Source organism: Recurvomyces mirabilis, assembly GCF_035927965.1.
Source record: "Recurvomyces mirabilis strain CCFEE 5264 chromosome Unknown scaffold_55, whole genome shotgun sequence".
In the NCBI taxonomy this organism is placed as follows: domain Eukaryota; kingdom Fungi; phylum Ascomycota; class Dothideomycetes; order Mycosphaerellales; family Teratosphaeriaceae; genus Recurvomyces; species Recurvomyces mirabilis.
This window is the reverse complement of record NW_027041989.1, coordinates 35593-46328: the sequence shown is the minus strand read 5'-3', so window position 1 is coordinate 46328 and position 10736 is coordinate 35593. Positions and strand designations below refer to the sequence as shown.

At 47.6% G+C, this 10736-nt stretch overlaps 3 protein-coding genes across 3 annotated transcripts; 2 read left to right on the top strand and 1 right to left on the bottom strand.

Moving 5' to 3' along the window:
- Positions 1 to 2745: 2745 nt before the first annotated feature.
- On the top strand, positions 2746 to 3654 carry LTS14_010886 (uncharacterized protein; the record flags this gene model as incomplete). The annotated part of the gene is made up of 1 exon (XM_064843562.1): positions 2746 to 3654. One exon carries the CDS (start codon positions 2746 to 2748, stop codon positions 3652 to 3654), a length of 909 nt encoding a protein of 302 aa, XP_064688876.1.
- Positions 3655 to 4628: 974 nt separating this feature from the next.
- Positions 4629 to 7280, top strand: LTS14_010885 (uncharacterized protein; the record flags this gene model as incomplete). The annotated part of the gene is made up of 2 exons (XM_064843561.1): positions 4629 to 5815; positions 5867 to 7280. 2 exons carry the CDS (start codon positions 4629 to 4631, stop codon positions 7278 to 7280), a joined length of 2601 nt encoding a protein of 866 aa, XP_064688875.1.
- A 314-nt stretch (positions 7281 to 7594) lies between these two features.
- Positions 7595 to 9875, bottom strand: LTS14_010884 (uncharacterized protein; the record flags this gene model as incomplete). Its single annotated transcript, XM_064843560.1, has 2 exons — positions 7595 to 8738; positions 8812 to 9875. The coding sequence occupies 2 exons, from the start codon at positions 9873 to 9875 to the stop codon at positions 7595 to 7597; spliced, it is 2208 nt and encodes a 735-aa protein (XP_064688874.1).
- Between the last annotated feature and the right edge of the window lie 861 nt (positions 9876 to 10736).

The window sequence follows — 10736 nt, the reverse complement described above, 5'->3', positions numbered from 1 at the left end:
ATATATATAGGAGATTCGTGTTCCTAACTAGCTATTAGTCCGCTAGACCCCTCGTCTAGTCGGATAGCTAGTTACGTGTCTGTCCAAAGTCTAGTAAAGATAGCTAGTTACGTAATTCGCGGGTGCGCCCTGAGCGCTTTCCTTTAAGCTCAATAACTAGTCCTTATTCTCCTATTCTGCACCCTATGTTATATGTCCGTAACAATACGCTTCTAGTATATCGAAGTTCGAGAACTATACTACGCCTTATAAGCGATCTTAAAGTTCTAATAGTAGTAGTAGTAGATAACTATTCTTTACTATAATATCGTTTAGTCTACGGTAGTTAATATAGAGTCGCTAATCGTCCTCGCCTTTAGAGACGAATAGGATAGGATATTCTACTAGTAACTATAACTTACGAATAAATCCTTTCTAGAGGTTATCCTCTAAATACTTCTATAGTATTTCTAGTTTAGCTATAGATAGTAGTTAAACTAATTATTTCGTAGGCGTCCTACCTAGGAGTAGAGGCATCTCGTAGTCCTACTCCTAATATTCCGGTAAGGCTTCCTAATCGGGTTCTTCTTTAAAGAGAGTAGCAAACTCTTAGTATTTATTTAGAATATAGAAGTTAATTATAATATCGGATCTAGTAGCCTTTACCTAAAGGACCTAGACGTCCTATTCTAGATCTTAGATATTCTTTAGTATCTCGTCTAAAGTTACTATATATATTTCGATCTTACCTAGTATATCCCGTACTATAGGTAGAGGTATCGATTCTAAGAGTTCTAGAAACTAGATTCTCTTAGCTTTCTAGTCGATATAAGAGTTAGCGTTCTTAAGCTATAGTAGTTCTAATACTATATCTAAGCCTAGCAACTCTATAATATTAAACTAAATCGTCTCTTAATAGCGTCCTATCTATAGAGGTACTATCTCGGTCTCTTTATTAACTAATCTATTATTATACGTAACCGGCTTTCTATCGATTATATATAGTAGGAAAGTATTTTCCTTTACTTATAGGTAGATCTTCGCTATTCTAGCAAACTTTAGCGTTATAAAGATTCTAGTATACCCTAAATCTACTAGCGCCTAGGCTAGTTAGTTATTAATATATACCTATACTCTAAGGTTATCTACGTACCTAGCCTTAGTTATAGTATATTATTATAGCCCTCCCTAGTCCGTCTAAGGGTCTAATTTTAGCGGACCTCGTTATTTCCTACTCGTTATCTAGTTCTTCTTCGAACTAGGACTAGAGGGAAATAACTCTTATCTAGTAATAATAGAGGTAGAAACCCTAGTTCTATCCTATTATTCGGCTATATTACGCGTATACCTAGCCTTTAGGTCGTTAACGCCGCGGCGTAGCGTCTAGGGTACGTTAATCCTATCTAGAGTAAAGTATTCTCTATATAGCGTAAACTCGCTTCCGAACGGTATAACTTCTATTATAAGTAGTTACTAATAGGGTAGGAAGGTAGCTAGGCGTAGACGGTTAAGGCGGAGATAGAAGTATAACTAATTAGTAGTAGGTAAAACCTATTACTAACTCCTATACTTAAGGTTAAGTACGAAGCTCTTAACTACTAATATCTTTGTACTTATATATATCTACTAGGGCGCGCCTCGCGCGCCTAGTGCGACCTCCCGCGTAGAGCGTCTAGATCGTACCTTATAAGTATACGCTTATAGGAGCGCCCGCTATAAGCGTTCCGGTAGTTACGTACTATTAGTCCCCTACGAGGGTCTTAATATAAAGGTAATACTATCGCTAAGAATCTAGTTATAGAGCTTCGTTTTAAACTTTATTTAATTAAATAGGACCGCTTACTTATTAAGCTCTACTATAGCTAGATTACTACTATATTCTAGAAAACTAGTCCTTGCTTACTTAGCTAGAGGGGTCTTCGGCAAAGGCCTAGTAGCTTTAATATAGTATACTTCCTTTATATAATAGTTATAGCTACTCGTTTACTTCTCTATTATATAGTAGGTCTTCCTATAAGAGTACTATTTATAGTAGATCTTATAAAGCTACTAGATTAAGCTAGTATCCTTATACTATAGTAGCTAGCTATAGCCTTATATAACTAGCTACGTAGTATTCTTCTTATCTCTAATCGGTACTTAATAGTCCTTTAGTTCCTACTATTTTATACCCTTATAACTCTTAAGGCTAGAAGATAGTATATTTAATAGAGTAGCTATATAGCTACTAAAGTCGCTAGCGCGCTAAAAGATAGAAGGTATATCGAGTACTAAGGTACCTAGTACGGTTAATAGCTCGCTAGAGGTATTAGAGGCTATAGTTATAAAGTAATAAAGTACTATTTATAGATTTATTAAGTTAAGTTTAAGATAGTTTCTATAGATTGATAAGTATAGCGTAATTCCGTACCTAAAATACGTAAATTTAGCTTTATTTTTCGCTATATAGTATACTACTATAAGTAGCTATAATACTATACCTATTAATTATAATTAACTAAGTAATTAAGGACCTCTTAATTTTATTAATTAAGTAGAGGCTTCGCTTATATTAATTATTACTTACGCTAAGAATAAGCAAGTTAAGGAAATTCCTTAAGAAATCCTTAATTTCAAACAAGTCTAATTAAGAACATAACCATCATGTAGTAGGGCGGGCTGTTGGCTCCACAGTGTCTCCGATGACTCCGAAATTCGTTTCTTGCAAGACTTCCTTATCAAGATACTAACACATTGAACTGCTGCACGGTCTGCCAGAAAGGAAAGATGTCGAGCTTGTCGTTCGTGACCGTCGATGTCTTCACGAAAACCAAGTTTACTGGGAATCCTCTGGCAATAGTTAGATTGCCGGAGGGTCGCAACGTCTCCACTGAGCAAATGCAGATGATAGCGCGGGAATTCAATCTCTCGGAGACCGTCTTCATCCACGAGGCAGCACAAGCGAAGGACAGTGTGCCAGCATGGCAAGTCCGTATCTTCCTGGTCAACGGAGAGTTACCTTTTGCTGGTCATCCTACCATAGGTGCCGCATGCTACGCACTCGGATCACTTACTCAGAACGCCAAGAAGGGCAAGCTACACTGTAACGCTGGACCTATCGAGCTTGAGTTTGACGGCACTGATGCTCGGGCCTCCATACCACAGAATGTGCACATCCACACCGAGCACGAAGTCACCATCGACCAAGTCTACTACTTCCAGCCAGCAATCGCCCATTCGCAGCCACCGAAGGCTGTCGATCTCGTCAGTCCAGTCAAGGGCGTGAGCTTCGTCTGCGTGGAACTTCCCTCACTAGAAGTCCTCGCTCAAGTCCAGCGCCCAGGTATAGCAGTAGCACCCAAGCTCGATGACTCATGGAACGGTGGCTTCATTGGCTCTTACTTCTATGTCATCACGAAACAGGACGATTCAATCTGGGAGATCAGGACGAGAATGATCGAGATGTCTATGGAAGACCCTGCGACTGGAAGTGCAGCTTGTGCTTTGGGTGCATTCTTGGCCCTGAAGCATAAGCTCAAGTCTGTACGATACTCGTTCAGACAGGGAGTTGAGATGGGTAGGCAGAGCGATATTGGCTTGGAAGTAACGCTCAGCGAAAATCTCGATGCTGTAGAGCATATTGAATTGGTCGGCTCAGCAGTGAAGGTCATGGAAGGGACGGTCTACTACAAGTGAAGGGCTGCAGCACTATATCGGCATGAAGTATGGCAGTGCTGCTCCAAACATCAGTAAACAAACCTGGGTCATGAGAAGATCGGTAATAAGGACAATTGTTCGCCGCATTATGTTCGCGAGGCCATGGCCGGCGGGCTAGGTGCAAAAGTGCTTATCAATTATCAAGAAGGACTTGCTCTAGAGGACGCTTTTCTCTTCGTTTCGCTGAGGTAATGGAGACGATGTTGCGATGCCGCGGAAGCGAATTTTGATATGCTCTCAGCATAGTCTTGCAGTGTCGTGGTCACTCTCGTCGTGAAGTCGTTAGCTTCGTCTTCGTTGTCCGCACTTTCGTCTCGCCTTTCGATGCTGGAGATCTCCTGCTCGCCCGTTCAATGCAGTCCATCACAGCAGCACAATCAGCGAGGTGTTCCAGCACATTCTTCCACGATGTCTTGTCTGCGTTGAAGTGCTCGTTGATGTACGAACACATGATTGACTCATCCAGACCAGCATGCTTTGGGGCCACCCAGCACCAGTCTAACCAGAAGCGTGCGAAATTCAAGCCACCCGACCATCTCAGCCTCATCTCTCGGCTTCGAGTTGCGAGCTTCGTGCAGCTGAGCTCTTAACTTGCTCGAGAGCCTGACCGGTGCTCACGCAATTTCAGGGACTAGTCATGCAGGCCTGTAAGTACCTTGACGTGGCCGCAGTGCCAGATAGCTCTCGACTGGCTGCTCCAGCTGCACCTTTGAGGCAGTCGACCGTGCTGCCTTCACAGCCTTGAATAGAGTCCAAACCATCTGTAGGTACGTCAAGCATATTCAGTGTGGCGTTGGTCCCGTGCTGCCTTCTATCCGACTTGAAATGGCCAGTCACTATCCGCAGGGCGGCGGCACATAAGGTCGCTGGGCGCCTTCTTTCTGCTTGTCTTCTTCCCACAGAGGGCTTACTCAGCTCTCCTCCCATCATCAATCTCCTCGCGACCCAGCAAGATGGGCAACTCAGGGTTTCTGCCAATACCGGTGCCCATGGCTGAACCTGACACACCACAACCAACACCTTTTCCGATACGTATAGTCACAGAACCGCCACCTCCCGTGGATCTTATTGGTCTACCTCCTCTAGATACATCCAAGAAGAACGATTTCTTCTACGAAGCATGGGACCGCTTTCTGGCTCTTGAGCCGAAACGGGCTAAGAAGACCTCAGCCCTTGCGAAGAAGATTGTGGAAGAGAAACGAGGCATCGAGCAGAAGTCTGGCGAGGGCTTGGCGATCAAGCAGAATGCCGCTACCTCTTGGGAAGAAGCCGCAGATGATTGCAGAGCCAAAGTTGCTGCAATAGTAGACGAGTGCGAACGTCTCAACAGGAAATATGTAGACCACGCCTTCGATCTTGAAGGTGGCCCGTATTGCCTGGTCAACCTGGAAGGCCAGTTTCCCAAGGCCATTGGGAAGATCGACCCACCGAAATGGATCAAGCGAATCGAGGATGTCTTCGAGAAGCCACAATTCTTCATTGACGGGGCAAATGCTACAGACGTGCATCAGGGCAGTGCTGGAGATTGCTGGTTCTTGGCAGCTCTGATGGCGATTAGTGCAAAGAAAGAGCTGATCGAGAACCTCTGCATTGCTAGAAATGAAAAGATTGGCGTATATGGTTTCGTCTTCTACCGGGATGGCGAGTGGATTTCCGAGGTTATCGATGACAAGCTGTATCTCAACGTTGGAGATGACGACAAACTCAGCATTGTCCGAGACTGGAGCAGAAGCAAGAAAGAGGGAAGATATGTCTACTATGAGGAAGATAAGCTCAAAGAGCTGCTACAGCGTGGTGGCGAGGCACTTTTCTTCTCGCACTGCAAGTCAAATGAGACTTGGCTGCCGTTGATCGAGAAGGCCTATGCCAAAGCACACGGAGATTATTTCTCGATCGAGGGTGGCTATGCTAGTGAAGGTATAGAAGATTTGACAGGTGGTGTCGGGGTGGTCATAAATCCAGAGGACATTATGGACAAAGACCGGTTTTGGAAAGATCAACTGAGTCAAGTCAATGAGAAGTATCTCTTCGGAGGTGGTTCGAAAGCTAAGGGAAGCAAAGGTGTGATTGGAGGACATGCGTACGCAGTCATGAAAGCATATGAGGAAGGCGATCTGAGGCTGTTGAAGCTCCGCAATCCGTAAGACGAAGTCCACGTCCGTCGTTGACAGGTCAAGCTAACGAAGTACAGGTGGGGTGACACCGAATGGGAAGGCGACTGGAGCGATGGCAGCAAGCTCTGGACCGCAGAAATGATGACCAAGCTCGGGCATACTTTTGGCGACGATGGTGTCTTCTGGATGAGCTACACAGACTTCCTCAAGCACTTCCCCAATATCAATCGGGTCAGGCTCTTTGACAAGAGCTGGCAGGTATCGCAGCAATGGACTTGCGTCAAGGTGCCTTGGACAGTAGACTACCTGGACACGAAGTTCGAGTTCACCATCACTGAGAAAGGCCCTGTTGTCATCGCATTATGCCAGCCAGACGACCGATACTTCAAAGGCCTAGATGGTCGCTTTTGGTACTCGTTACACTTCCGCGTCTACAAGAACGGCGAGGAAGAGGGTCGATGGATCGTGCGAAGCATGCACAACAGTGGCTCTGCGTCCGAGATCACGCGATCAGTATCTGCCGAGATCGAGAACCTCGACAGAGGGACGTATAGCGTTGTCTTCAAGGTTAGCGCAACACGATGGACCGGCTCAATGACAGCAGAAACGAACATCAACCTGTTTGCTGCGGATCGGAAAGAGAAGCTACTGAACGTTGGTAGACGATTCGACTACGCACAAGCTAAGGGCAATCTGCGGGCTGCAGAAGACGCTGTCAGGCGCCAGCAAAGACGTGATACGACGGCGGAGAGCAACGATGCGCTGAAGAAAGCCAGGAGGCTCAAAAAACAAGAGAACGAGCGGGAGCGGCTACGGAAAGAGCGTCTCGATAAAGTGACGAAGCAGAGGAAGAGAGAGTACGAAGGGGCTGTTCGGGAGCGAGCTAAGACGAAGAAAGAGGTCAAGAAAGCCAGAGAAGCTGCTAAGAAAGCCCCGAAGGGCAAGAAGGTAGAGAGAGAGCCTATCATCGTTGTGGAAGTGAAGGGAAGCGAGGCGAGTTCGACGGCGGTCAACACTCCCGCATCGTCGACAGATGACAATGCCGCCAAGTCTGACGAGACAATATCTTCCGCTGAAAACAGCAATTCGGATGCTGTCACGGAGATCGCCACCAAGAAGGATATCGCACCCGAGCATGTTGAGAATAAGAAGGTAGAAAGCGTTGCAGATGTCCTAGCAAAGATCCAGATTACGACTCCAAGCAAAGCGGCATCGGAAGACAACGAGCAAAATGACGGAGAGGAAAGCGACGAGCCTTACGAGACTCCTCTAGATGAGCCACAAGAAGTCACTAACGACGACTTCGAGTGGGACTCCGATATAGATGCGCCTGTCGTCGAGGACTCGGACGAAGATGAGACGCAGCAACAGCAGAACGATACCATTTTCGGAACAGACCCATGGAATGCATTATGCGTTCTTGGTTTGCGCGTGTACTCGCAGAACTCCGAAGCGAAGATTCGCGTTGTCAAAGGTAACGAGACCGCGTGAGCACAAATGGATGTTCCGGTTGGCTGTAGGAGATACATAATCGCAGCTCATTGACAGTGTAAAGATCTCCACACGTACTTGTAGAGTCTGACCTGGCCCATCATTCATCTCAGGTCGTAGTAATGGAATGGAAACCCCAGTGCGAGGGACACTGGATGTGGGCACACTGACGCTCGATCGTGAAAGCTGATGTAGCTCAATACTACACATCTACGGACATGAATAGAATGAACAGCCGTGTGGTTCGGCATGTGCAAGAAAACGCCACCAACACCATACACAATGTCTATCACAAACGGATCCTCTACCATGGTCTAATGAGCTCGTCCGTAAACATCAGGTAATGTGGGCTGACGATCCGGACTGCGACTGACGCTCCTGTCGTTTCGTCGTCCCATGCTAGCGGCATCAGAAACAAGACGAGCACCGTCGTCCTCACGACCGAATCGAGGCGGTCTGCTTAAGCTGCGTTCCGATCCCAAAGCTGGCGAATGATCTCGTGGCACCGGATCATACCGGCCTTTCCTGTCGCTATAAGGTGGTGGACCAGGCACACCTGGTCTTTGCGCCATTGGCTCCATGAGCAACGAGTTGCGCGCATCAAGTGGTGTAAGGTCGTCCAAATCCCGTTCAAGCTTGTTCTTCTCCGCTGCCTTGCGGGCCTTCCTGTGTGGGTTTTCGCGGATGCAGTTGATGAGGGCGTTGACGACCAGCAGAATTGCCAGCAGTCCGGTAAGGATACACTGTACCACGATCAAAATTATGCCGGTGATTGTCTTGGTCGTCTGACTGATACCCAGCTCTTCCACGAAGATCAGGATGCATACGACAGAGATGACGCGGACAACCTGAATGAAGATGTTGATCCAGTTGCCGCTTCGCCGTTGGAAAGGTCTAGCCCAAAGGAGCACAATCAGCATCACTGCCTCAACGATCAACTGGCCAGCCGTCTGCACAAGTCCGTGACCATTGGCACCAGCGATGACACAGCCTTTCGCGAACATGTAGACGATGACCGGCACAAATAACCACCAATATCCCTTCTTGTAGTTCTCGTAGAACAGGTTGTATTTGACCCATGTGTCCTTGTCCTCGTACAATTTCGATGCATCACCCTCCAGCTGTTTGTACTGGTGAGCTTTCGTATAGATCCTCCAAGAGAAGAAAGCCAGGACGGCGGTAAAAAGTCCAAGGGTAACGCCAGCCAAAATCTTGGCCGCCCAAGAGTCGCCACTTGTGAACTGAAAGATGCAGTATAGTGTCCAGGTACCGTAGAGTAGGAGGATGAGATTCGTGAGTGCTTTGGCCAATCTCCACCAATAACGCTTGCGCCACGATTCCATGCTCTTGGGAATGTTGCCAAACATGCTCCAGGCCTCGAGGATGACTTTGAAAAGCAGAATGACTACAATGATCGCACCACAGATGATTGCAAAGACGAGGAGGACGGTAAGGAACCTGCAGATCGACGGACGTAATGATCAGTAGATGTCTCATATATTACTACACGCCTTGCAGGCATCGGACTTACGTGTTACTGCTGGGTATTTGTAGCTGTTCGACGTAGCCTTGGATGCCACTGACTAGGTGGTTCTCCCGTGTGTTGCCAGATGATGTTGTGTTCGAGCTGCTACCAGAGTCTTCGCCAATATTGGCCGAAGTGCCATTGACCGTGACAGATGTGCCGTCGCGAGTCCACAGCAATACAGTCTCGAGAGCGCGTCGCACAAGCTTTCCCGAGGTGGTCGTATTGCCACTGCCATCGCTATACACCAAAGTGGCATTATTCTTCAGGTACTCGTAGCTATCGCTGGTGAGATTGCCTCCTGTTCTCGCACGGAAATTGTCTATTCCGGTCTGCAACTGTCCCCAAGGCACAAGACCGGTCGAGAAAGCGAAGTTGGCTGTGAAGCTTCGGTATACCTGTGGGTACTGTACGCTCATCATACCATTCATGGCGAGACCTTGGAACCAGCCAATGACCTCTCCGAATGTTGGTGACGGCGACGAAGCACCAGGGTGTCCTCCAGCTGCGATACCCGCCAGCCCAGAGAGCAACAAAGCTGCTGCCGCCATTCCCACTGCAACGTATGATATTATTGGTGTCTGAAGTGTTTGTCCATTGCCAACAGTCGATTCCACGCAAGCAACATTTTCCCCAGTATCTGCATCCTTCAACTGCATCTTGACCAAGCCGTCGAGATCAGGAATAGAGAAGGCTATCGCCGGGATCTGAGAAGCGTAGTTTTCGGGGATCGTCTGGTTGCCTTGCGACGCGAAACTGGCAGCCGGTACAGGGCACATCTGCGGCATGCCAGTATCACAAGGGCTGAAGTCCTTCGTATAGACAATTTTGCCATAGGCAGTCACCACCAGCTCGGCCGTAACGTTCTGCACCTTGTCGCTGGTACCAGCAACATCGAATGTGAGGACTCGGGAGTCCTTGTCATATGAGACATCGAGGTTCTTGACCTGCACGGTTCCACCTTCCATACATTGCGAGAAGCCTGATGTGCTAAGAATGTTTCCACCCAATACACTAGTTGCCAAGCAGGCCAGTGGCAGGAGTCCTTTGACTCCTGTGGAGGAGCGCATGGTCGCGTGATACGGCTCACGGCCAAGTACAGTCGTCTAAGAATGTACCAGACAAACAATACTATCTCTAGTATTGTCGTGGTGTATATAGCTGCCCAAGTCTATGGATTGGCTGTAAGATCTAATCTTCTGCTGCCTAGAAATGGTTTGATCGATTCCGTCTCGAGTAGTGTTTCAGTCCAGTCCCGGTGTAAGCGAATGTGATAACCCTGGAGAAGGCCGTTCAAAATCGTGGGAGATGCTTTAGCGAGTGTATAAGAGTCCAAAGACAAGTAGGAAACGCGACAAGACCTAAGATGATACACGAATAGCAAAAGAGATACGACGCTGCACTGCAAAGAATACGAGATGGAAGGGTTTTGATTGTGACGGAGGGTGTCCCTGGCTGCGTTGGGGACGTTGCAAGAGCCATACCCAATCAGTGTAAGCTTCTATTTCGAGGTCTCGATGGAAGTGGACGCCATCGATTTTCTAGACTGTCCGCCTCTGTGGGGGAGGCGGAAAATCTCCGAACATTCCGAGGATTTAGGCCTATGCAATGGTCTGGCAGCTGTTCACCGCGGTCAGGAAGTCAACTCTCCTCGCGGCTGTAGCAGTGTAGCAGAGTGAGTTGGTTGTGATTCAGGCAAGACGCGCGTTGCATCCATCTCGTGAGTTCTCACCAAGCTAGCACGGACCGTGCAATGCTGTGCCTCATCGTCACGAGTACCGGCGCACGCGATGAATGCGTCGAGCGGCTTTGTGGCTGTGAGGCCGGGTGGAGTGCACAGAGATCATCTGGGTCCCGGCTGACTGACCCGTTGCAAGAGTAACGGTTGCTTGAAGAAATGCGGTTCGTGAACGACATGGACGGGCTGTGCA